This window comes from Ailuropoda melanoleuca, chromosome 3 (assembly GCF_002007445.2).
Source record: "Ailuropoda melanoleuca isolate Jingjing chromosome 3, ASM200744v2, whole genome shotgun sequence".
Lineage (NCBI taxonomy): Eukaryota > Metazoa > Chordata > Mammalia > Carnivora > Ursidae > Ailuropoda > Ailuropoda melanoleuca.
The window spans coordinates 28,236,950-28,263,100 of NC_048220.1; the positions used below are offsets into that span (position 1 = coordinate 28,236,950).

Here is a 26,151-nt window from a genome sequence, read left to right on the forward strand (position 1 = left end):
ATTATTTTTGGCTTTCACAGCGTTTTAAAAATCAGTTTTCATATCAAAATCCTCTTTGCAGGCTCCTCTTGAAAACTCAGAGAACCTAGCTGCAGTGGGCCACATTTCCCTGCAACAGGTGAATAATAGTGGCTCCCTCTGCACAGAGTTTGGTCTCTGGTTTGCCAAAGTCCCCACCCCCCTCCATGACCCCCCATCCACATCCTAAGAACGAGTAGTAGTTAAAAGGCAGATATAGAGATAGGAATTTCAGTCTTTTTTTTTTTAATGTTTTTTTATTATATTATGTTAGTCACCATACAGTACATCCCCGGTTTCCGATGTAAAGTTCGATGATTCATTAGTTGCATATAACAGGAATTTCAGTCTTGACTCTACCACTTACTTTCCGTGGCCCCTTGAGCGGTTGTCTGCATCTCTCTGAAGCCTGCTTTTAATCCCTGTGAAGAGGAGAGTAAGGCAGTAATGTGTCCAGAGCACTGGCAGAAAGTCTAGGCTAGAGGAAGCACTCAAGGAAGACTTTGGCAGGTTTGTTTATTGGTGTATATTTCCTGTCAATAACACAGGCGCTGGAAGGTGTATACAAATGGACCCACTATTGCAAATGTAAGCTTCACATAAGCAAGGATTTTCTAAATCTGTTTTGTTTATTCCTACATCCCCAGAGTTTAGGATGGTCCCTGGCACATGGTAGGCACATAGCAAACGTATTGAGTGAATATGTGGGTTTAATGTTGCCCTGAGTTCTTAGGCTTCATACGTCATGTGCTAAATTATTATTATCGGTCCATTTTATAAATAATAATGCAAATGGACATAATGGTTGAGTATTTCAGGGCAATTTTTCAGAGTTGTTGATGGGAATTTCATGGCCGTACTCCACTGAGTCATCGCCTAAGAGAAAAATGTGTTTTCCTCCAGGACTGGGATCCTAAGATCATTATCCAAATACCAGGCCACTTGAATCAGGGCTTCAAAAAGTCGTAATTAAAAACGCACGCATTTATGTGATGCTTCTTGAGAACTCAAGGTGCTGTACAAACATTTAAAACATTAAGTGCTCCCTGAAGCACTTTCCTCAGAAGTAATACTTCCAGAGAGGAGAGCGCATTTAGGTAAAACCAATGGCAGGTTTTACACCACGATTTCAACAAGCCTCAACATCTGAGTGTTGAAATTTACTCCCCATAGGATGCAACTTCCCTGGAAATACAGGAGAAGATAGGTTGACTCCCAACTTGATTCAGTGTTAGCCTATTGGACTGTTGTATTACTTGTGCCAAAGGCTAGTGGTTTGGGTCCAGCTGGCCTGTAGGGGTCAGCTGTGTTTTCTGTTTGCTTGGCATCTGCCTCCTAGTTATGGTAACTGAACTTCAGTCTTCCTAGGGAAGCCATTCCTTACACACTTCCAGCTGTAGAATTTGATGGTGCCTAACCTCACCCCCAGCTCCACAGGAGAGCAGGGAGGAGCCAAGGTATCATATCTCCAGGCTCCAGCTACACATACAGAAAAAAGCAAGTAACCCAAAGACTCTAACCAGGAATGCAAACACTAAGACTCCAACCTGGAACTCTTTTTAAGACTGTTGGGAAAGAGAATGCCTTTTGTTTGCTGGGACTTTCTGCTGTGAGAATGTAATTCTGACACTGCCAGAGGCACTACTGGAGAATGCAGAGAAAAGAGAGCTGAGCCAGAGAAAGCAAGAGAGGAGATTCCTGGTGACAGTGTTTGAGTGCCTGGATCCAGCCACGCCTGAGACTCACCTTTGAATTTTTGGTTTCAGGAGCCAGTAAACAAAATCTCTCTCCTTTCTTAAACCAGTCTGACTAGCATTTTAGTCAATTGGAATGGAATGTTCCTGACTAGCAAATTAGAATTTGAAAATGTAGATCAGAAAAAGAGGCACAAAACTGGGAGCCCCGTTGCTCAGATAAAAACCAAAACCATGAACCATGGCCAGAAGCAAACTGGTGAGTTTGCCTCTTTTTCCTTGACCTGGACCTCAAATTCAGTTAGACTCTTGTAGAACAGTGAGCTAAGAAAGAGAAGAAGCAGCATAATTGTGTGTCTCATTTCTTTAATACCCTGACACAAAGTAAGAACCCAGTCACTGTCTTCTGGAGCTGGTGCTTGTGTGGCCGCGTTCATTGCCTTTGCTTTCACGTGTGTTCATTTGCTGCCTCCATAAGTAGAAGACACTGAAATAAGCCAGAGGCCAGGTCTTGGTGGACTTCTCCAGTGCTTTAAAACCGTCTGGATTTGGGGCACCTGGTGGCTCAGTCGGTTAAGCATCTGCCTTCGGCTCAGGTCATGATCCTAGGGTCCTGAGATCGAGCCCCTTACTCAGTAGGGAGCCTGCCTCTCCCTCTCCCTCTGCCTGCTGCCCCCCCTGCTTGTGCTCTCTCTCTCTCTGTCAAATAAATAAATAGAATCTTAAAAATAAATAAATAAATAAACAAACAAACAAATAAAGACTCTTTGGACTTAACCTAGAGGAATTCCGCTAGTGCTGGCCACAGAGCCAGGGAGCTCCAGAAAGATGTTCAACTCGTGCGGTATCTAGGAGTCCACTTAATACAGTTACTGAGCACTTCTGTGCACCAGGCTCCAACTTTCTCTTTTTGAGGAAGGCTTATTTCCTCCAGTCCTTCGTCAGTCCTTCTTGACCCTTTGGGGCTGCACCTTTGTCGTAACCCCCCCTTTCCCTTGTGACCAGCCTGAATTCTGCTGCCCAATGATTCTTTACAAAAGACTGCCTCCCATTCCCATTTCCCATTCCCAGGACCTTCACTGGTTCCCTATAGGTTTCATATTGAATCTGTACTCTTCTTAGCCTTTAATAAAACAAATGCCAGGACTAAAAAAGCTCACAGTCTGGAGCATTTACGGGGTGCTGGCACTATGCCTAGGTTTCACACACATTATCTCAGTTAATCCTCAAAATGCTGCTATAAAGTTGATACTGATGCTCCCCCCCCTTTTATTTCCAGAAGAGGAAACCAAGGCACAGAGAGGTCATGTAACTTGCTCAAGTCACATGGCCAATAAGTGCTGGTGTCCAAATGCAACCCTGTCACTCCAGCTCCAGACCCCATATTCCTACCAGAAGATTCTGCTATCTCCAGTGCTCTTCGACAACCTGCTCTCTTACCTTGCTCCTCACAACTCTACAATTTCCACAGTCCACTTAGGCGGGTCTTACGGTTATGCCGAACTGTCTCTGATTTTGTTGTCTTTGCTATTTGTTTAGTCATTTCTTCATTCACTCAGTCAGCACATACATACTAAGAATGCTCTCTTTTCTCCCACTTCTCCAAATCTTGCCTTTCGAGGCTCCGCCCCACACCCTTTCTTTCCCGCCTCCCACCTTAGCCAGGGCAGCTGGCATGGCCTCCCTTTCATGAATGCTGGGGACACAGAAGGGCATGACAACGTAGTTGAGCATTCAGTTCCACAGGGGCCTTCCCAGGTCCCACGCTCCCTGGCTTTCCCCCCAGGAGGCAGAAGCCTGGAGAAGAAGTTAAGGCAGCATCTCTCTTTCCGTAGCCGTCACAGGTTTGAGCGCACAGTAGCCATCCAAGAAACGTTCTTTCATCGAATTATTGAGTGAACCAACGAAATCCAGTGAAAATACGATGGTTTTTTAAATGGCCTTGTGAAGGGGCGCTTGGCTGGCTCGGTGTCTAGAGCATGTGACGCCTGATCTCAGGTTTGTGAGTTTCAGCCCCACGTCGGGCGTAGAGCCTACTTCAGAAAAAAAAAAAAAAAAAGATAAATTGGCCTTGTGAAAAATCATGAATCTGGATTCTTCCTTTCATCAAGACTTCATAAAAAGTTTATGAGGTAGATGTTATTATCCCCATTTTACAGATAAGATTGAAGCTCAGAGAAGGTGGGTAACTTGGCCATGTTCGTAAAATGGATACATCTCAGAGCACAGGCTCCCCAGCCACGGCATCCTGCTGCCTCTGCCGTCCCTTGATGGTTCTCCTGAATTCACATATGTGCAAAATCCATTGCAGCTTCTGTGGCTCGTGAACTTTTACAGAAAATATGCGGTTGGGGCCTTTTACACAGACATTTTTCTTCATTTCCAGGATTGGAAGGAAACTCACTGCGGTTGTGAAGAAAGTTGGTGAAACTCCAGCAACTTCGACCACTGGGCTGCTGCTGAGTCCTGGGACTTAAGGTCAAATTCTAGAAAAGAACTGTGTGGGATGTACAACCTGGCCTGGTCTCTCGGGTTCTCGGCTGCTGCTGGCAACATTCTCTGGGTTTGTACTCACATGAGAGCACTTCTTAACTGTGGACGTGGATGTGGATGTGGGGATGGGAAATGTTCTGTTTTTCTTTTGATACTTATGCCCTCTCAATCCCACCTAACTCAGTAAAAGGGGAGCGGCCAGGGACCTTACCACAAACGTGTCTCATCATCTCTTCCCCAGCACAGCTCCCATTGGTCCCACTAGCACGAGCAGCTTTCCTCCCTTTCAAGGCAGTTATTCCTGCCTTAGCCCCCCTTCCTCATCTTGCCCTGCCCTCATTAGAACCTCAGAGGCATGTGCTTGCCTGCAAAGACCTGGAAAATTTTCCTGCCAAAACGGCTTCCTGTCAGAGTATACTTATGGTCATATGGTCTCTGTCTTCCTTCTGCATCAGTGTTTGTAAAGGGTGGATCTTGACCCTGATGGTCCGAATATGGTTTTGGGGTGTGTCTGAGTGACCTTTATTCCTCAAAGGTCAATAGGCAATGCTGTATTGCCCTGCAAACCTTAGAAGGACACCATAACCCCTCAGCTCCCTTTCCTAAATCTCTCTTTATCTTGCCCTCCCTTTCGGCAACCGACCCCAAACCACTGCTGCTTCTCCCTTCTCTCCAATCCCTTCTCTGTCTTGGCTCCCAGCATGTTTCCCTTCCACCACATCCGTCAAACCTCATTCAGGCTCATTTCTCCCCCCACCCTCCCTGACCTCCACCCTCCCTGACCTCCAGGTGGAGTTCCCCTCTTCCGATCTGCCATACAACCCAGGTCTCACTGCCCCTGCCCTGCTCCTAGCATCTTCCTGCACACTAATCTCTGCCCCTTCGGACCTTGGGCTCATGTTTTCAACCTCTTAGTATAGCTCTGTCTGAAGCCATGATTCTTCTCTACCTTTCACAACTGTCTTTTTTCTTTTATTTATTTATTTGAGAGAGCGTGCACACACGAGAGAGCAGAAGCGGGGGGGGGGGGGGGGGGGGGGGGGGGGAGGGGCAGAGGGAGAAGCCGACTCCCCCCTGAGCAGGGAGCCTCACTCGTAGCCCCGTCCCAGGACCCTGGGATCCTGACCTGATCGGAAGGCAGCCGCTCAACTGACTGAGCCACACAAATGCCCCTCACAACTGTCTTTTCCCATTTATATGTGTTTCTTTTAAAAATAGATGTATAAAAGTAAAAAAGTATCACTTGAAACTATTAAGTAAATAGTAAGCAGTACAGGTGGTACTTTGATATGAGACACACTACCCATCAGCTCTAGATCGTCAAAGAACATGTCTCAGTCAGCTGGGCACTGCCAATCAGCTGGGCAACGGCAAAAGGCGCTCACTAGAAACTGATTATAAAATAACTTTTTTATCTGTTAAATAAAAAAATTCAACCGAGGAAATTTAAAGGTCTAATTGCTTTAATAAATGATTCCTAAATCAGGCAGCATCCCATCTACCTAGTAGAGGGGAGTTGTACATAATAGGTTATTTTTATTATTATTTTTTTTAATAGAAGGTAGGTTGGAGCGAGAAAGTTATTAGCAAAAGAAAAGAAAGGATTTTCCCTTAGGGGTAAAGTAGAGGGCTTCCTATAATGCAGATTACTCTACCTTCCTTTGAGGGCTAGAGAGCACCACGTGACAGATTGCCTCATTGGTGCTTATAGGGAAATTCCTGGCTGTATTTCTGGCAAAGGTTGACACTGCAATTAAGTTCTGCTATTAAGCCTCAGTTTGGGACTTGGCCGAAGTGACACTGTTTGGGGCCTATGGTTTTTCCTTTTGACAGGTCTAAAATCCCATAGTTTGAGAGGGAAGGACAATATGTATGAAACCTCCATAGCCGTGCAGGGAATAAGAGAGTAAAGCTTAAATGAAATTCAATCAGCAAGAAGCCAAAGATGAGATAAAAAGTGGTTGTCAAACCGGGACCTCCACGGGATGTTAAATTCTCACTTTGAAGCTGATGGTCTACACCGGTCACAGAGGTGTAGGCATATGGCTATAGAAGGTGAGGGGAGGACATTAGAGGAAAATCCATTTCTAAAATGAGTAACAAAAAAAGTCTTTGCAAGCAGGACTCGCAGGTTTTTCCTGGACTTTGCTCCGGGAGTGTTTTGGTCATTTCTCTCTCTGTTGGAACAGAAGTCCTTTAGGACAGGAAGTCTGGGCCTGGGCCTGAATGAATGAGGTCTTATTACATTCTTTAGCAAAGGCTGCACTACTTGCTGTGACGTTTATGAAGGAAAGTTGCCAGAGAGCAATCCAGTTAGCCACAGCCCCACTCCTCTCAGGTACAGCTCGGGAACTAAACCCCCGAACTATGTGGGTCTAGACCAAGAAGACACCAGCAGGAGAGGCCTACAGTGAACCCTGACTGAGCGGGATACATCGGGGACACAGGGCCTCCCTTCCAGGTACCTGCATTAGCGGCGAGGGGCAATCATCTGGAGTCTTGGCAAACGGATCCAACCTGAAACCAACGCCTGTCGGGAGTCTCAGTTCCACCCCAGCTCAGAGGCGGCAGCAGGGAAGCCAAGACCCCGCCTCCTGTTCCCACCGAGCCGACTGACCCGGAGCGCTCCCGCAGGCGCCCAGGGGCCTGGCGGCTGGGGGGGTGGGGATCGTGCTGTGACGCCGCCCCCCGCCTCGCCCCGCCCCGCGCGCGTTGCCAGGGTGATCAGGTGACTCGGAGCTTGCGGCGCTCGGGGCAGTCGTGACGTCACGCGCGCCGCGGCTCCTCTCTCGCTCAGTGGCAGGTGCGGTGCATCTGGTGCGGTCTCATCTGGTCGGAGCAGCTCTCTACCAAACCAGTGCCCTGCGGGTTCGAGGAGAGGTGAGTCGGGGCGGACGCAGGCCCAGCCAAGCTGGAAGCGGGGAGCGGGTAAGGCGCGGGCAGGGCCCTTCGGGGGTTTGGCGCGCCCGCGAGCTCCCCAAAGAGCACCCCTAGAGCGGCAGGCACCGGGACGGGATGGACCGAGTTAGGCTGGGGTGTGCGCAGCCCCCGGGGAGGGGCCGGAAGCCAGCCCAAAGTCCACCCGGGAGCCCCGCGGCTGTTCGTCCGGTTCTGGGTCGCCGCTCCGCTCTTAGAGGCTGGGAGGGTGGAGATCCTGCGCCGCCCGGCCTCTGGGCCGTGGTCTAAAGGGGCTCCGCGTTTCAGCGGGACTCGCCGTGCCGGGATTCGGCGTGCTCCGAGCGAGGCGCGCCACACCCCGTCCCGGGGGACTTGTGCGCGAGGCTTCTGCAGCTCTCCGCCTTGGGTTGCGATTTCTGAGGCGCTGCCGGCGGCCGGGAGGCCGCTCGGGAGCCCCGCGGCTGGGAGCAGAGGTCGGGGTGTTCAGAGAAGGTGTTGGGGGGTGAAGGAGTCCTCGTTCTTGAGGCGGGGGTGGTGATTGGGATCTCAGTGGACCTGTTGGTGTAGGTGAAATCTGAGTGGAGTCCTGAGGGGTGGGGACTAATCTGCCCGCAGCGGTTGGGGGTGGAAGAGTAGAGGGAGGGAGAGAGGACCTCCGCGGAGGGAGACCGTGAGCCTTGCGCTGGAGGTAAAGGAAAGAAGACTGTTGGGTGACTGACTTGACCAAGTGCTAGGGCTGTTTTGGGGGAAAAAAAGTTCGGAGAATTAGGTTAGGGCTGGTTAGGAAAAACTCTTGAGTGCCCAGCTGAGCGTTTGTGTGCTGTGGGGAGCCGTTGAATCGTGGGCTGGATTGGGGTAGGGGGAACGCTGGGTTGGGGAAACACTGAGGAGGCTGTTGGGACAGCCTGGGAAAGAGGTGACAACGCTTAGAATTCTGGTCTAATGGGATTCTGCGACCCCTGCTTATGAAATATAACGAGGACGCCGGCAGCCAGGTGCCTGTACTCTAGCCATTATTAGATTAAAAAATCCTTGTCAGAAGGAAGCACCCAGCTGCAGCTCTTTTTCTTATTGCCTTTTTTTTTTTTTTAAATAATCTCTATACCAAAGATGGGGCTCGAACTTAAAACTCCCAGATCGAGTCGCACCTCTACTGACGGAGCCAGCCTTGTGCTCCTCTTGTCTCTTTTGACCGGATTTAATGTCTACCTGTGAGCTTGCCCCCCCCCCATTAAACACTAAGGTTGTATTCTTCACAGCACTCGGCCTTCAGAGGTTTCAGAGTGTCTTAAAAACACTCAGTATCCCCAGAGTGAAATCCAAATGCCAAGTGATTAGTAGGAGAGTTAATGGGGGGAAGTTATTAAAGGATAATAAATGCCCAAAACATGAATATGGAACATTGGGGAAACTGAAAGGAGTCTCAGGCTTTTGTTAATTGCATAACTAAGAGATCCCCTTTAACACATGCTCCCTTCCGCTTTTGGGCTTCTCAGCTTAAGGCTGTTTAAGTGTTAATTGGTCATTGTCTTACTTTCCTGAGAAACAAGTTTTTTAAAAAAATTAATTTATTTGACAGAGAAAGCGATAGGGAGAGAGCTCTCATACGGACCATGCACAAGCGGGGAACGGCAGACAGAGGGAGAAGCAGGCTCTCCCCTGAGCAGGGAGCCGGATGCAGGAATCAGTCCCTGGACGCTGGCATGACCTGAGAGGAAGGTAGACGCTTAACCGACTGAGCCACCCAGGCGCCCCCCTTTTTTGTTCTTTAGAGAGAATGCTGGCATGCGAGGGCAGGGGGAAGGGCAGAGAGAGAGGGAGAGACAGAATCTCAATCAGGCTCCAGGCGGAGCTCCAAGCGGGGCTTGTTCCTGAGACCCTGAAATCATGACCTGAGGAAATCAGGAGTCAGGCGCTTAACCGACTGAGCCACCCAGGCCTCCCGAGAAACAAGAAATTTTGATTATTGAAGAGTAATGATTTGCTGATTTATGGCTTTTTCCCAGCTCTGAAATTTGCTGATTCTGTGACCTTAAAAAAAAAAAAAAAGGCACTGCTGTCCATTTTATTCTTTTTAAAGATTTTGACAGCCAGAGAGGGAACACACGCAGGGGGAGTGGGAGAGGGAGAAGCAGGCTCCCAGCAGAGCAGGGACCCCCAACGAGGGGCTCAGTCCCAGGATCCTGGGATCATGACCTGAGCTGAAAGCAGATGCTCAAGGACTGAGCCACCCAGGCGCCCCACTGCTGTCCATTTTATACTGAACCTTAGCAATTGATGTTTTCTGGGAGGATGTGAAATGGCTGAACCTTCCCACCAGTTTATGTTTGCTGCAGAAAATAGAATTGGACCTCTAGGGATCCTGTACAGTAAAAGGTAGTTCAGGGAACTGCAGAGAACTCGGGAAGGAGGCTGCAGCTGGTTTGTGCAGCGCAAACCAGCGAAGCCCTCAAGGGAGGGCAAATGGGGGGGGGTTGGCACTTGGGGAAAATGAACCTCCCTTCGGATCAATGAGACCATTCTCGTCACCTGAGCAATGGGTGTTTACCACACCTTACTGCTCACTGAAGAGTTTTTCCTGGTAACAAGTGGCAGGGCTTGTTGTGATAGTGATTTTTAAGGGTCTTTGCAGGAGTCCTGTAATATTTAGAATCTCCGGAGGTTAGATTTCTTGGCCACATTTAAGAAGAATTGTTAACCATTTTCTAAATCTCCTTGGAAATATTTGAACCAGCCAACTAATTACACTTCCTTTGGAAAGAAACAGCGTCCCCCCATCCCCCAACACTGTAACTATGTGCCGTCAGGGCCATTAAGTAGGCCAAGAGTTTTGGGAAATTTTCCACTTTCATTCACCCATGCCACCCACACAAGTTTTCCCGTTGATAGAGAATATGACTTGTCAGGAAAAATATTTTTGTGTGTTTCCCTAAACATAAGTATGATACACACCGGGGCTGGCTCTTCCTGTGATGAGGAACAGGAATGCTCTCCCTTAAGGGGCTCTGAGCCAAGGTGAGAGGCAAGGCTGGGGTACAGGCCAGAGACTGAGCCAGGGAGAATTCTCAGCCTTGGCCTTGGTCACCCAGGGCACTGGGCAGGGCTGTCCTTTCTCAAGAGAGAAACATTCCTCGACCTTGAAAGGGGATAATGGTCAGGACTCCCTTCCCAGAGGTACCGAGGAGAATTAATGAGAGGGTTATGTGAAATTTGAGCTCCTCCAAAGCTGAATCTTTTTAATTCTTGGATAAATGGTGTATTTTGAGATGTAGTGAAGGAAAAAAGAGATGGACATTCTAAATTTTTGTGAAAGCTCATTCAAACTCTGAGGTGTTCTGTTGGTTTTTTTTTTCTGGGCTATTTGGGCTTGGTTATTGATAAGCCTATAATCAAGATCTGGAGGCCTGAGGGTAAGTGCATGTTTGTGTTTCATAAGGAAGTCAGTTCAGCTAGTTCCCCAGTCTTTTCTCGTTCTCTTAGAGTAAGCCAGTAACAGCTGGGTATGAAGCTTTCTGGAGCTTTCTACCCAATATCCTTTCAGCTCGAAAGGAGTTAGTTATGCTCATCAGAGGTAAAAGTGCATAATAATGCTTCCTAAATGAAACGAGGAATGAAATAGTCATCTTTTAAAATTCCTGTATCCTAAGTCAGTCCTCCGGTACTGCTACTCAGATGCTCACATGCTTCCTGATGTGCCCAGGAACTCTACAGAACTACAAACAACGTCCACCTCCTAGACTTCTGTCATTGGTTGGCTAGGCATGATTTTCACATGGGGGGAATTCTGCTGGAAGAGGCTTTTTTTCCTCAGGCAGCTCTGAGTTACAGGCCTCCAAGCTCCAAGCGCTTGGCCAAGGCTACTAATTGGCTTGGCTATAAAGTGGGAGGCAGCAATTAACAGCAGTATAGAAGTGAAGGGATTGGGCATGAGTTGACCCTCCAGCGAAAAAGGTTCACACCACTTTGTGCACTATTTACAAAGGACCCTTCAAAAGGAAATGAACTTGGAATGATTTCTTGTGTAGTTTTTAGGAAACATAGGTGGAATATTAGTATTTATACAGGCCTCAGAACCAGAGTTAGGAAACTGGATGGGCCCTCATCTCTAAAGCAGGGGAGACAAATGGTTTGAACCCAGTCTCTGTGGACAGTAAGCCTGTGGTATGACTTTGCCAAAAACAAGGGATAATTTATATTTTTGTGAAGGCTTTCAATTAAATGGTTTAAGGCAGTGTTGGTAGTCATGGTGGGAGGAGAGTTTGATTTACCTGAATTCACTCACTGGGGAGTCATGCTGTATTCATAAGGCCTATCATTAGTTTGCTGATTTATGCTGAAGAATCATTAGTCGTCCCCAGAGAGTTGGCCCAGAAGATACATCATTACTGAAAACTGTCAGACCACATGGTCTCATTGCTCAAAGAAAGATAGGGATGGGAAACAATTAACTGCAAAGTTATTTGGGAAGACTACGACCTGGGAAGAGGTGCTAGACTTCTGCCACATTAATTTTTTTTTTTTTTTTTTAATTTAAGTAGGCTCCATACCCAGCATGGAGCCCAATGCAGGGCTTGAACTCAAAACCCTGAGATCAAGACCTGAGATGAAATCAAGAGTCAGACGCTTAACCAACTGAACCACCCAGGCACCCCTGACACATTAAATTTTTAATGCTGTACACAGTGCTTTACCAGTCAGCTTTCAGTATCGGGACCTTGGGCAGGGTCATGTGCGAAGCATGTGTCAACTCAAAACCCCAAGATCAAGGGTCACACGTTCCACTGACTGAGCGAACCAGGGCCTCTATCCATATCTTGCCTGTTGTAAATAATGCTGCAATAAACATAGGATGCATATATCTTTTTTAATTAGTTTTTTTGTTTGTGTTGGGGAAATACCCAATGGTGAAATTACTGGATCATATGGTAATTCTATTTTTAACTTTCTGAGGAAACTCCATGCTGTTTTTCAGAGTGGTGCACCAGTTTGCATTCCCGCTAACAACGCTCGAGGGCTCCTTTCCACATCCTTACCAACACTTTTTATTTCTTGTCTTTGTTTTTGTTATTTGTTGTCCTTGACTCTAGCCATTCTGATAGGTGTAAGGTGCTATGTCATTGTGGTTTTGATTTGCATTTTCCTGATAATGAGTGACATTGAGCATCTCTTGACATGTCTGTTGGTTGTCTGTATGTCTTCTTTGGAGAAATGTCTCTGGGTCCTCTGCTCATTTTTTTAATTAGATTTGTTTTTCTGGTGTTGAGTTGTATAAGATCATACGTGTGTGTGTGTGTGAATTTTTTTTTTAGATCTTTATGTATTTTGAATATTAACTTTTTAACAGATCAATCATTTGCAAATACCTTTTCCTTTTCAGTAGTTTTTATTGATGGTTTCTTCTACCTGCAAAAGCTCCTTATTTTGGTGTAATCCCAATACTTTAATTTTGCTTTTGTTTGGCTTGCCTGAGGAGACTATCTACAGTGTCAAAGAAATTGCAACCTATGTTTTGTTTCAGGAGTTTTATGGTTTTAGGTCTCACATTTTGAGTATTTTTGTGTATGCTAAGAGTGGCCCAGTTTCATTCTTCTGCATGTAGCTGTCCAGTTTTCCCAGGGCCATTTGTTGAAGAGACTGTCTTGTCCCCATTGTATATTCTCACCTCCTTTGTTGTAGATTAATTGACCATCTAAGCGTGGGTTTATTTCCGGGCAGAGGCAGCTTTGTTTTTGTTTTTTTAAACTCATCAGTGCCCTCCACTACTTTGAGCCTGTCTTCCTCATTTATAGTAGCTCTTTGTGGATGTACTGACCGAAACCTGGAGTTACCTAGCGTTTGTTTTTTCGAACTTTGCTTGGCCGTACTGCCTTTTGCTCTGAAAGTCCAATGAAGATGAAGAAAGGAGGGGAGACCTCGCTGCCTGGGGCTGCTTTGGTGTCTCAGGGTGTGGCCCACACGGGCACAGGGTAGGCAGGAGTGGCTCTTGCAGGTGTGAAGTGAGGTTCCCTCTCGCTCATTAAGAGGCGCCCCCGCAGCGCTGCCTGGGCTGCTGCCTTTCTCCCTGGGGCAGGAGAGCGCGCTAATGGCGGAGCAAAGCCCTGGCTGGCCTGGTAGCCAGCAGGAACCAGGAGTGCTTAGTTAAATTGCCGGCACATTAAGCTGTAGGGGCCTCTTCCTAAGCCATCAGGATTTCACGTTTCCCACAAAGCCTAATCTAATGTTCTGGGAGGGGGTGGGGAGCCAGTCTTTCAGGGGCTGTGCCGGTGGGGGACCTGGCCTGGGAAGTGGCCTTGTCCGGCTTGTTGAGAGGGGTGGACCTGTCCCTTTCTAGTGTGTCCTCTCAACTTGGCAGGGGGCAGAGTTGGGTCCTTCTCCTCCTCTCTCTGCTCTAACCTATCCTTTCATGTCCCCAACTCACTTTCTGTGTTAATAGCCTTCTTCCCTTTTTCTGTCCCTTCTGTTCACTGCTGCTTTCTCTTTCCCTGCTCCCTCTTGCTGGGCCTCATTTTCTCTCCTTTGTCACTTTGAGGGCTGGCTGTTTGAAGTCCCAGAGTTACAATGCTGTCCCATATGTCCCGATGACTAGATGTAATTCAGAGGTCCCCAACCTTTTTTTCTGAGGAGGAGCCAACCTTCACTTCCCCACTGGCTCTCAGATAATATCGTAGCTGGTTTACTGACCAGCGTCCCTGAGCTGAGTGGTTGGATGAGGCTGGAGGTGTCTTTCCCCCAACTAGGGGTCCCAGTGGTGTGGGGAGGGGAGTTGTGGTCAGGATTTGCTGGCATTGTAGGGAGCTGTCAGACAAGCTGAGGTCCACCATTGGGGAGTCCTTTCAGAAGCTGAAGGCAGAAGTGAGTCCTACATCCAGGCAGGCCTGTGGTTTCTGCAGAGGACCATACAAGACTAATAAAGGCTGGAAAGGGGGCCCTTGGTGAAGTGGTCCTGGAACCCATGAGACAGTTAGCAACCGTTGATCCTGGTCTGGAGCTGGGGTTTTCCAGGTGGTGACTAGAACAGAATGTTTTCTCAGTGGTAGTTAACTGGTTGTTGGAAGCCTGGCTTTCTACTTAGTGAGTTATGAAATGGATTATTTTCTCCTAAAAATCATGTGGCAGACTACCCAAAGATGATCAGTAGGGGTTTTAACTTTCATTGTTAAATATGTATGGAAATGTATATATAAAAAGAAAGTACAGTTAAATGAATAATTATAATCATTAATATAACTGTAATGTATTCAGGTTTAGAAATAGAACTTTATTTTTAAACCTAAATGGGGTAATAGAATGTTTTGTGCTGCAGTTTGCTTTTTTCAGGATGTTGACATCTTTCCATATCAGCACACGTAATTCTGCCTTATTCTTAAGGGCCAAATAGTAACGCTATGGTTTGTAAGTTTCATGGTTTATTTATTTAACCATTCCCATGTTGGTGGCCCTTTGGGATTTTAGACATTGTGTGTGTATGTGCGCCTGTGTCTGACGTGTTATATGGCTATAATGAACAAACGCTGTAGTATCTGTGGAGGAGGTTTAAAATTGTGTGTGTGTGTGTGTGCGCACACGTGTATATATATGTTATATATATATCTTTTTTTTTTTTTTTTTTTTTTTTTTTTTCCCNTTTTGCACACCAGAACTAGTGTTTATCTGTAACATAAAATCCTAAAGGTGAAATTGCTGGTTCGAAGAATAGGGTGTTTTTATTTATTTAAGGTTTCACTTAAAAACATGTTTTTATTGACGAGTACGTAAGAAAACAGGATGGTCCCTAAGTAAAAAGAAAGGATGTTTCGGGGGCACCTGGGTGGCTCAGTCGATTGAGCGTCTGCCTTCGGCTCAGGTCATGATCGCAGGGTCCTGGGATCCAGCCCTGCATCGGGCTCCCTGCTCTGCGGGAAGCCTGCTTCTCCTTCTGCTCATCCCCCTGCTCGTGCTTGCACACTCTCTCTTTAAAAAAAAAAAAGTTTCCTCCAAACATTAGGGAGGAATGGGATACCTATGGCTGGGCAGCTTAGGGGGCTATTTTAATTGTTGGTAGATCTTTTGATGTAGCAATTATTTTTTTAAGGACCATTTAATAAATGTTGTAGATACAGATTTTATAGAGCAACAGGTTTGGATCCCGCCAGAGGTTCTCTACAGACAGCTTTATACAACAATTTTAGCGGTTATGTTACCCTCTCTTGAAGGCAACTTCTCTGGATCCCCTCAAAGTCTCCAAGGCTGGAAGAGTGCTACAACCTGCACACTGAGTTTACTGTTGGAGGGAGGCAAGATTGATTGGCTGTAGTCATCTTTTCTTTTCTTTTCTTTTCTTTTCTTTTTTTTTTTTTTTAAGATTTTATTTATCTGAGACAGAGAAGGGGAGGGGAGGAGCAGAGGGAGAGAGAATCTGAAGCCGACTGCTCGCTGAGCGTGGAGCCCTGCTTGGGGCTCAGTCTCACGACCCTGAGATGAAGCCAAGAGTTGGACACTTAACTGACTGAGCCACCAGGTCCCCCAACTGTAGTCATATCTTCAACTAATGTTAAACTACTGTGGATAATTAACGTGGGGATGACTTTTCAGACTTTACTACTTATCTACTGTGTCAGGACAAGTTGAGTGTGCTTCTGTCTTTGTGTTAGCTTAACGTTGGGGATGGTGGCTTAAAGCAGTTATGGGAATAGCATTAGCAAAGCATATAAGTAAAGACTTTGTAGGATTTTAGGCTCCTTTGTAGTTTGTATGTCAAAAATGAAGGTCTTCATTACTCTAGGACAGGGCCTCCGGAGATGGATGATCCACTGTTATATGTTTTTCCCTTTCATGTGCGTTTTGATGCCCTTGTTCAGTGAAAGGTGCCATTTCTGAGCTCTGTCATTGTGTCCTCCACAAAGAGGCCACCAGCCGGCATGTTGATACAAAAGACATGCTCTATCATTCGCTCATGGATTTTGTGAGGACAGCTCAGTGCCTCGTAGAACTCTGGCAAGCAGAAGATCCTGAATGAGGTAGGGGGTGGCTGATAATATTTGGGAGGTTGACAACCAGAATCGGTATTTCAGCAACGCTGAAGTAACATTGCAGGTTATATCCTTCCAACCTGCCCCCCCAAAGAAAAGCAACTTAGGAAATGGTAACACAGCAAATGGTGAGCAAGTTACAAAATCAAAGATCTTGCCCATGTTGTGGTAACAGTGAACTCTCAGAGGTCTCCTGCTGTTGCTCTGTTGTTGGGCACATCACTACCGAGTTGAAGAGTTGAAAAGGTGAATCCCCGTGGTTGCTCCTGCCCAGGGCTTCTGTGTCACGTCCATGTCAGTAGTAGGGAGTTCTTCCTAGGTGCAGGCCCATGGTTCTAGAATGCTCATTCTTGTGGCTGGGGCCGCTGCTTCTCCTCTCCGCTCGTTGCACATGTGTGTGGCCCAACTTCCCCTCCGAGTGGTGCCATTCAGGCAGGCTTCTTGTACGTTTTCCAGTAAATATGCAAAACTCATTACGGTGGCCGTCCAAAGTGAATTTTGTATAGACTGAATAACCAAACTATCCTCACTACACCCTAGAAATTTGGAGAACTTCCCACATTTTCCATCTGATGCAGTAACAGACAAATGGAAACGACTGTTTTATTTTTATGACTGGCAGTACTGAAGGGCAAGAGCAAGCCAGCTAGGGTTTGTTCTCTCATATCCCAGGCTGTCTTGTCCTTCATGTTGTTGAATATTGTTTACGGTTGAATAAACAAATGATGAGGTTTGCCAGTAGCATCAGAGAAGCAAACATAAGTTACGTGAATCCTTTTACAAGAGGTGATAAGTATAGCAAGGGAAGCTGCAGGGGTGCCTGGGTGGCTCAGTTGTTAAGCATCTGCCTTCGGCTCAGGGCGTGATCCCAGGGTCCTGGGATTGAGCCCCGCATTGGGCTTCCTGCTCAGTGGGAAGCCTGCTTCTTCCTCTCCTACTCCCCTTGCTTGTGTTCCCTCTCTCGCTGGCTGTCTCTCTCTCTCTCTCTGTCAAATAAATAAATTCTTAAAAGAAGAAAGAAGGAAAGAAAGAAAGGGAAGGTGCAGGGGCGCCTGGGTGGCTCAGTCGGTTAAGCCACTGGCTCAGGTCATGATCCCAGGGTCCTGGGATCAAGTGCTGCGTTGGGCTCCTTGCTAGGCGGGGAGACTGCTTCTCTCCCTGCCCCTCCCCCCTGCTCACGATCTCTGTTTCTCTCTGTCTCTGACAAATAAATAAAAATCTTTAAACCAAAAAAAAAAGGAAGCTGCAGTGATCCTGAAAGTCTATTCTTAGTAAGGCCTTTTGTGAGCTGACCCGTGGCCTGGTCTCATCCTGTCTCCTTAGGCCGAAACGAACCCATTCAGCTCCTCCAGCGCGCTCAGGTTTTCCTCACAGGTTTTTGTCTGTGACCAGAGGGTGAAGGTTGAGTGGTTGGATTTCTGTTTATGCTTAACTCTAAGTGTAATAATCACTTCCTCCCAGAAGCTCTCTCTGACTTTCCTGATCTGTTGTCTCTAGTTTGAGCTCCGCTATACTAAGTGCTTCCTCTCTCAGCCTGATTTCATAATTGCTGATGTTAACGTCTGCCTCTCTCACTAGTCCCAGTAGAAGCTGTCTCCTGCTTACTTTATCTCCATAGTGCCTAGAACCACTGGTGCTGGGTCATAGTGGGTGCTTCTAGAAGTATTTATGGAATGAACAAATGACTATGTGAATGGGATAAACCAACATGTCAGTGCTAAAATTTAATGAAAACCGTAAACCTGAGAGGACAAAACAGCACAAACCCAGTAATTCTAGAGCTTTTTTTAGCTCAACAAACCATACCCAAAATTATGGGTATGAGAATCAAGAAAAATTGAGGGGCTTAGAATCTAAATCTTTCTGCAAGGATCCTGTTAAAAGGCCAGCTAATGAGGGAGTTTAAAAAAAAAAAAAGACACAGAAGGAGGTCGTTAGAGTAAGATCTGCTCTCATTCTTTTAAACTTTAAAGATAATTTTATAAATTCTGAAGGAGTATATGTAAGGATAGAAAGATAAGCATGACTTTGTGGCTTTGACGATAAGAACAGTTTCAGGGTGGGGGAAGCCTCCATGCAATCATCAGAATTTTTTTTTTTTTTTTTGTAACCACATGTCCGGTACTCAGTCAAGTGACATCTTAGTTTAAAGCAGAAAGAAAACATTTAAATAACTTAAGTAGCTGAAGTATCTTGTGAAAAAAGAATCATAATTACAGAAATTACTGTAAAAAGGGAAGAGCAGATATAAATACGTTACCAACAAAGGTTCGATGAGTAGTGGGAAGGGATATCGGGGTGCTGCAAGTGGGTAGATAGGAGGTCTGCAGAGGCATGCTAGTGGTTAAGAAAAAAGTGAGTAGCATGAAAATATCTGAAAGCACTGAGAACCATTTTTTTTTTAACTCTATAGTTTCCCTTCTTGAAACTCTCAAATACAGAAGAGTCTAAGTAAGTAACAATTGCCCATAATTGCAGCACCCAGGGGAAAACACTATCAGTGTTTTTTTTCCTCCTAGCCAAATTCTGTCTGCAGTTACTGTACAACTTCAGGTGGGAAATCTTAATGTACAACTCAGTGAGTCTGTGGTAGTCATGTAAACATGACTCAGCCTAAGATGGAGACATTTCCATCATTCCAGAAGGCTCCTTTTGTGCCTCTTGCAGTCAATGTCTGTAGATTCCTTTTGGCTGTCTTAAACGTCGTATAAATGGAATCGTACAGTGTGGAGTCTGTTGAATCTGCTCCTTACTCATCATCTGCGAGAGTCATCCCCGCTGTTGCACGTAGTAATTGTTTTGTTTTGTTTTGTTTTTTTTAATGTATTGCCAGACAGTTTTCTCTTGTATATCCCATAAGCTGTCTGTTCTGTTGACGAACATTTGGACTGTTTCCACTTTGGGGCTATGATAAATAAAATGGCTTTGAATGTTCTTACTGTGCTCATTTCACTTCACTGTACATCTGAGAGCAGAGTTGCTGGGTCCTAAGGTAAATAGTGCCAAAGTCATGAATATATTATATACTTGTGAATGCTTGATTGTTGTAGTGTTTATATATGGGCCCATGATGTAGGGTGAATTATTTTTTATTTATAAGGTTAGGGATCAAGGTTCATTTTCCCCCCCTTTGCAAGAATATCCAGCACTGTTTTTTGGAAGGACTAATTTTTACTTTCAGAATTGTGGTGGTGTGTTTCTGTACAATTAAGTGACTGCTGTCTGGGTCTGTTGTAGGCCTCTTCATTCTGTACATTAATCTAGTTATGAATATTTAGTTTAAAGAAAATGGGATTGGAGCTTCTGGGTGGCTCAGTAGGTGGAGTGGCTCAGGTCATGATCTCAGGGTCCTGAGATTGAGCCCTTGTCTCCCTGTGCCTCCGCCCAACCCCCCCCCCCATCGCTCAGGCACACGTTCTCTCTCTCACAAAAAAATAAATCTCAAAAAAAAAAAAAAGAAAATGGGAACATGCTGAATATATAGCTTAAAAAATTTTTTCCATGCGCAGTGTGGAGCCTATCACGGGGCTTGGAATTTACGACTGTGGGATTGAGACCTGAGCTGAGATCAGGAATTGGACACTTAACAGACTGAGCCACCCAGGTGCCTCTAAAAAATTTTTTTTATACTTAATACCACATCATGCTTCAAAGTGTTCTGTTTTGCTCTTTATTTTGAGACTTTCCTCAAATGTCTGATAATTTCTGTCCATTCATTTCTGTATTCTGCAATACAGAGTGAGAGTTCCGTGTGCCTCGGCTTTGCTGCGGGGGGACCGGGTGAGTCATTTCTTGGGAGTCTCCTCAAATACCAGTATCAGTAATACTTCTTCCACGGGGACTTTTTAGTTTTTCCAGAGGAAAATTCTTCACTGTTCTCCCTTCAGGGTCAATGCCAGACTACCATGTATCTTGTAATTAAAAAAAATAAGGACAGCTTTGAAAAAAAAATTGTTCTTTCCTATGTCTCTACTTTTCGAGGTCCTTTCTAGTGGTTTTATCTTGCAGGACTGCTTCCTGAAAGCGCAGTCCCTGCTCTTCTCATGGTGTGACTGAGTGACGGCTGATGCTGTGCTTTGGAGCATGTCTTGATGGGGACGCCGGATAGCCGTGTTCAGTGCGGTCTGTTAATGGATCTTGGCTGCTGCTTGATTTGAGCTTTCCCGGTTGCAGCTCTGATTTGTCTCAATAGTACAACCTCCAGTTTACATTTGGCCCTCGGTGTAACACGCTCTGGTAGTAGGAGGGCTTGCATCTCACCTGACCAAATTGATAAGGGAAGATGTTCAGTATCATACCTTGAATTTAAAGCGCATTTGTGTTTTGATTACATTAAGTGGTTTGTACTAGATTGTGTCAGTGTGAGGTAGTCTTTTTTTTTTTTTTTTTTTTTTTTTTTTTTTTTTTTTTTTTTTTGNGTTGGCTTCTATACCAACTTGGGACTCCCGATCGATTCCTACTAGGTGAAGTTGTGCTTTGCAAATGCCAGCTTCAGGACCTTTGATCTCAGCACAGATGCTGTTTCTGTGATTCTCCCTCTTTTACTGAGATTTTTTAAATTTTTATTCATTTTTTTTACTACTTAGAGGAAAATGAAGATAGGTCCAGATTTTTATCCCTTTAAGGTGACTTGGTGTCTTGAGAACAAAGGGACCCAAGAGGGCGGGAGGCGTGGCAGCTGGAGCCCTGCATGGTTTATGTTCTTTATAAGCACCTCTGTGAGCAGCATGTGGGATTTTTTTCCCCCTAGACATTAAGTGATTCCTCAGGTAGAGGGAGAAAAGTACATACCAAAATCGAGTGGGAAGCATATTGAGGGAGAAGGAGAGAGGACACATCCATTTGGAGGAGTTTCGAGGGTTTCAGAGAGAGAGACCAGCACAGGATAATGGGGAATAGATGCAAGTAGATGGATCCAGGAAAGACATGAAACATTGAGGACTGAGGCTGTAATATAGTTCTTTGCACTTTGTTCTTTTTCCCTTCTCAAGGGCAATGTCTACAGAGTTTGGTCCAGACCTTGCTAGAGTGAGACTGACCATTACTGCAGGGTTTTGTTGGAGCAATCAAGATACAATACGGTTTTGATGGGATTAGTTCGGTTCAGAGGAGCCCCCACCCCCGCCCCCGCTACACTGAATTGCTGGAAAGCTAGTTATGATGGCTGTGTTCTACTTCTGTGACTTAACAAGTAAATAATGGAGTGGCCATTTGGGGGACAGGAAGGGTCGATGAGATTGATTTCTGTTTTAAACCAGGGCTGACTAGGTTTTCCACAGCCTTCTTGGTAGAAGACAGGAAATGCAGAAGTGGTTTGGGGTTACATACATGTCCCCAGATTCGGTGAATATTTTAGTGCTAGTCACCATGAGCCTTTGCGTTAGGATAAAGGGAAAGGCCATTCCCAGGTCAGACTGTGATGCCATGTGGGCCAAGAGCAGAGAAGGGGAAGAACTCAAGGTTTTGTTTTTGTTTCATGTTTTTTTGTTTTGTGGTTTTTTTTTTTTTCCTCTTTCCAGAATCCCTGTTAGGCCTCTGGAAAAATAAGTCTCTAAAATGAGGGACAGAATGCAGATGTGATCAAAATGGAGACCTTCAAGCCATTCTGATTCCATATTATAAAGTTTTAATGTCTAATCACCTCCTTCACGTGACACTCTCACCTCCTCCTACTGGTTTAAGCCCCTATTCCTGCCCACCCATTTACCACCTTTCCTAAAAATCCCTACCCTATGTTTGCCTTTTTAACCAGGTGCCCAGGGGACGGGTTTGAGCCGTATCTATCTCTGTACCCCATTACCTAGCACAGCGCCGGGATGGTCAGTGCCGTGTAACTATGTGCTTGCCTGAGTGTCACTCGGGTTCATTCGCTTGCTTACTACTGGTTCCTAGAACTGGAAATTCTGAAGAGATAGTTTAGGTTAGGCTAGGTTTCTGCCTGATTTATGAACCGTTACAAAGTCTTCTGGAAGCGCTTTTCCTTTTTTCTTCTCTGCTTTTCTGAAGCACCTCTTCATCTTCAGGCTGGCTTCCTCAGGGCTGCAGATTGGCTGTCAGCAGTTCTGTAGGCCGTGTCCTTGCTAGACCGTGTGCACTCAGGTTATGGGGAAAGGAAGGGTGGGAGTGTGTGAATAGAACTCCGAGCTTTTAGTTACCAAACCACTTCAGAACCAGTCCCATTGGCCAAGGAATGCCACTTGTGATTGACTTAGTCCTGGATTCCTTGTACCAGTCCTGATGAAAAGGGCGAGAGAGTGACTTGGGTTGGCTTAGGTCACCCTGGGCTCATCCTGGAGCTGTTATGGAGGGAAGAGTGGATGGATACCTGACCAGATATCTGACCACTGTTATGAAGGGGGATATGGTTGTCGTGCAGGCAACCTGCAAAGTCCACTGTATTTTAATCTGGATTTTCCAAGAACCTTACTTTATGGGTATTTTATTCTTCGTATACCTATAGAGTCACTTACAAATTTATTGATTACTGTGATAAAGAAGGAATAGTGAAATTACTAAATTTTTACTATGAGAGTCTTCCTTCTGTTAACCTACTGTTTAGTTGGGGATAAAAGACCCCTGAGTAGGTAAAGGGTTAAACATCAGTACTGCAGACGGGTTACAGTACAATGCTGCATTCATCCGGAGTATGTACTTTGCATTCCCCAGTAATGCTCTTAATCAAGTCATTGTACTGCCAGGCACTGCAGGGGTTGCAGAGACATGGAGAGGAGATGCTGGCCCTGCGACTTCAAGGCCAATCAAGAGAATGGTTAACATGTCTTTGGGGCTGGGAAGCAATGGTCTCCCCAACAGGCAAACCACCAAGAACAGGCACCATTAAACACAATTGTGAGGGCTCCTGGTGAGCCCTCCGGAGTCGTGAGAACCCAGATGATCTGAGGACATGCTCAGTGTCCTGCATAGAGAGCTCTGCCCTCTGTCCAGTGAGGACTAAGCACACAGCTCAGCTGCTTAGAGCCGCGGGTCTTTGGTCGGTCACTGCAGTAGTGTTCTTTGTTAGAAGATCCCAGTGTGGCCCAGCCCTGTTTTTTGGAGGATTTCTCTTGCTGGGTTAGCCCCCAGTGATCGGACTCATAATTAGTGCTGTTACACTTGCTGCCTTCTTCCTAGAGCCATGCACTCACATTTGTGGACATTTCAGAGAATTTTTTTTAAAAATGCTCTTCTTGTACCAGGCATTATGCTAAGCTCCAGGGTCATGGTGATGATCCACAGGTGATTTGATCCCTGCTGCCACAGCCTATAATCTAGTGAGGAAGGCAGGCAGGAGAAGGCGGGCAAACAGGTACAGAAGATATCTGTCAGTTGTGGGAATGGTGAGAAGGAAACAGTGGGCAGAACTGAAGGTTTACAAGAGGTTTGTAACCTTTAAGGTGTTTTGTAAATGATCTCTTGAGTTGAAATTTTTTTTTCCTAATGATTTCCACAGATTAGATGAAAATAATTTTAATTATTTGTCTCTTAGGTACATTCTGCAGGTCCCTGATGAACCCAGGGAACCCTCCACCGTATCCGGGCCCTGGTCCGACGGCCCCGTACCCACCTTATCCACCGCAACCGATGGGACCAGAGGGCTACCCTCCAGGACCTATGGGGGGCCCCTACCCACCTCCTCAGGGGTACCCCTACCAAGGATATCCACAGTACGGCTGGCAGGGCGGACCTCAGGAGCCTCCTAAAACCACAGGTACTGGGGACGGGGCCTGTGTAGATGAGGGTGTGCCTGGGCACAGCCCCACGTCAGCAGAGCAAATGTTTGCATGTTTTCTTCCGCAGAGAAGGAACTCGGGCCTTTGTGTGTCGTGGTTGACTTTCCCAAAGCTTGGTGACTGCTTAGGATGGTTTCTGACTCCTGAGAAGGACTTTTTTTCTCGGGAGGCCTGAGTCAGTTCTGCCTGCTTTGTCTCTGATCCCTCTGGCGCTGATGACTTCCAGGGCGACGTGTTTCTGGGGGTGCCTTCTGGAGTACTGCTGGGGGAGAGTCCCAGGGGGGTCTTGCTCTGGCAGCCAGTTTTGTTTTTTAGATTTGGCCTGTCGAGATTATTTGTTCTCTCGGTTTGTTGACCCGCAAGTCATCCTCTTGCCCCAGCTGTTGGGTTGATTTTCTTTACTGCTGTGTTTTCGTGATTCCCTCGAACCTGCTCGCTGAGTTTTCAGCAGGCGTATGAGTCGTCCTCATGTGCCAGGACAGTGCCGCTCAAAGTTGGCTGTGCGGACAAGTGCCAGTGTGCGGACGGCTGTGAGAAGTACAGAGGGTGAGACTAAACAGTGAGGAACTTTTAGAGCAATTGGACATGGTGGTAACATTCAGGCAGGCAGTGGTGCGTTTTGCAAAAAGGATCAGTCTGTGAAGGATTAGAAAGGAAACGTCTTGAGAAGCACTGTGCTTGGTGTCTGGGCGACTGTTAGGACTGTTCTGTGACTTTCTGGTTTGCAGAACACTTGCTGTGTTCCAGCGCCTTCAGGTTGTTAGAATAGCTAATGCTTACTGGTCCTTGCAACAGTCCCGTGAGGTTATTCCCACTTTACGGTGAAGTCATAAAGTCACAGAGTGGAGTAATGACGTGGGTCAGGTCACCCCACGAAAAGGGCAGATTCCAGATTGGAATCCTGATGGTTTGGCCTCGGAATCTGTACCTAGACCCTTTTTCTCCAGGGGATGATTGTAGATTTTTATCTACGATTGCAGGTGCATCTTCAGTGAAGTTCACGTATGTAGTCCCTTCTGTTAACAGACACCTACGTGGTAACCGTTGCTGTTTCACGGGAGGGAGGTCTTCTGAGCTGCTGTTGGTCTGTGTCTGGTAATCAGTAAGGACTTACTAAGGGTGTGTGGAATGCATAGGTACCTGGGCTACGTGGCTAATCTAAGCAGAACCTTAGACTCTTTATGGTTCAAAGTTCGTTTTTTTGTACTGCAGAAATTGTAGTAAAAAATACCTTTGTTTTTCTCCGGAAACCAGTGTTTGGGGAGCCATGTGGTGGAGGTAGCAGGTGCTCGTGCACATGGGGCTTCCCAGGGGTACGCTTGCAGTGTGTCAGGGGCTCCTGGGATGATATGTACTAATAATAACTATAACAACGAGTATTTCCTGAGCCTGGTGCCTGCTGTTAGCCTCATGTAACCTAGCCAAGAGCCCTGTAGCTTTAATCCCTGTTACAGAATTGGAACCCGGGGCTTGGGGAGGTTGTGTGTCAGTTACCCATCGTATAACGTAGCACCCGAAACCCCGTGGCTTAAAGCAACAGTGATTTAGTCTCATTCTGAAAGTTGGTTTTATGTCATCTCTCCTGGGGTCACTTAGTTCAGCTGTCAGCTTGGCTGGGGCTGCAGTGTCTCAGGATGTCCTCATTCACGTGAGTGGGGTCCTGGTTTATCTCCATGCAGCCTCTCTCTACCTGTTGTCTGTCATCTAGCCTGGCTTATTTACATGGCAGCTCACTTCCAGGAGGGTGAAAGTGGAAGCTGGCCAGCCTTTTCATGGGTAGGCCCAGAACTGGCCCAGCAGCACTAACCCATATTCTCTTGTTCAAAGCAAGTCACAAACGCAGCTGGATTCAATGGGAGGGGAAGTAGATGTCATCAACACCCCCACCTTTTTTAGTAACAACTTCATTGAGAGATCATTCACGTACTATACACTTAACCCATTTCAAGCGTACGATCCAGTGGTTTTTACTGTAGTTGGAGTCATATGAACATCACCACTGTAATTCCAGAACATTTCATCACCCCAAAAGAAACCCATCTCCATTACCAATAGCTCCCATTTCCTTAACCCTCCCCCTCCATTAGTCTGCTATCTCCGTCAATTTGCCTGTTGTGGACATTTCTTATAAGTGGAATCCTACAACATGCAGCGCTCGTTACTAGGTGCTATCGCCGTGAAGTGTGGTCTGTTATGACCGGCTTCTTCCACATAGGTAATGTGTTCAAGGTTCATCCGTGCATAAGCGTCTGTCCGTCCTCCATTCCTTTGTGTCCCCAAATGCTATTCCATTTTATGGCTACACCACGT

General features: G+C 46.2%; 1 protein-coding gene across 2 annotated transcripts in view; it reads left to right on the forward strand.

The window, feature by feature from the left end:
• Window positions 1-6,872: 6,872 nt before the first annotated feature.
• The window catches only part of CYSTM1 (cysteine rich transmembrane module containing 1), a 60,217-nt gene continuing 40,938 nt past the window's right edge, over window positions 6,873-26,151 (forward strand). Inside the window, exons 1-2 of one of the 2 annotated variants that reach the window (XM_034656121.1) lie at window positions 6,873-7,085; window positions 23,598-23,819. In XM_034656121.1, the coding sequence (XP_034512012.1) occupies window positions 23,618-23,819 (202 nt within the window). In that variant the 5' untranslated portion in view covers window positions 6,873-7,085; window positions 23,598-23,617. Of the gene's footprint in view, window positions 7,086-23,597; window positions 23,820-26,151 lie in introns of those variants that run through there. The other variant, XM_034656120.1, reaches the window with a different exon arrangement.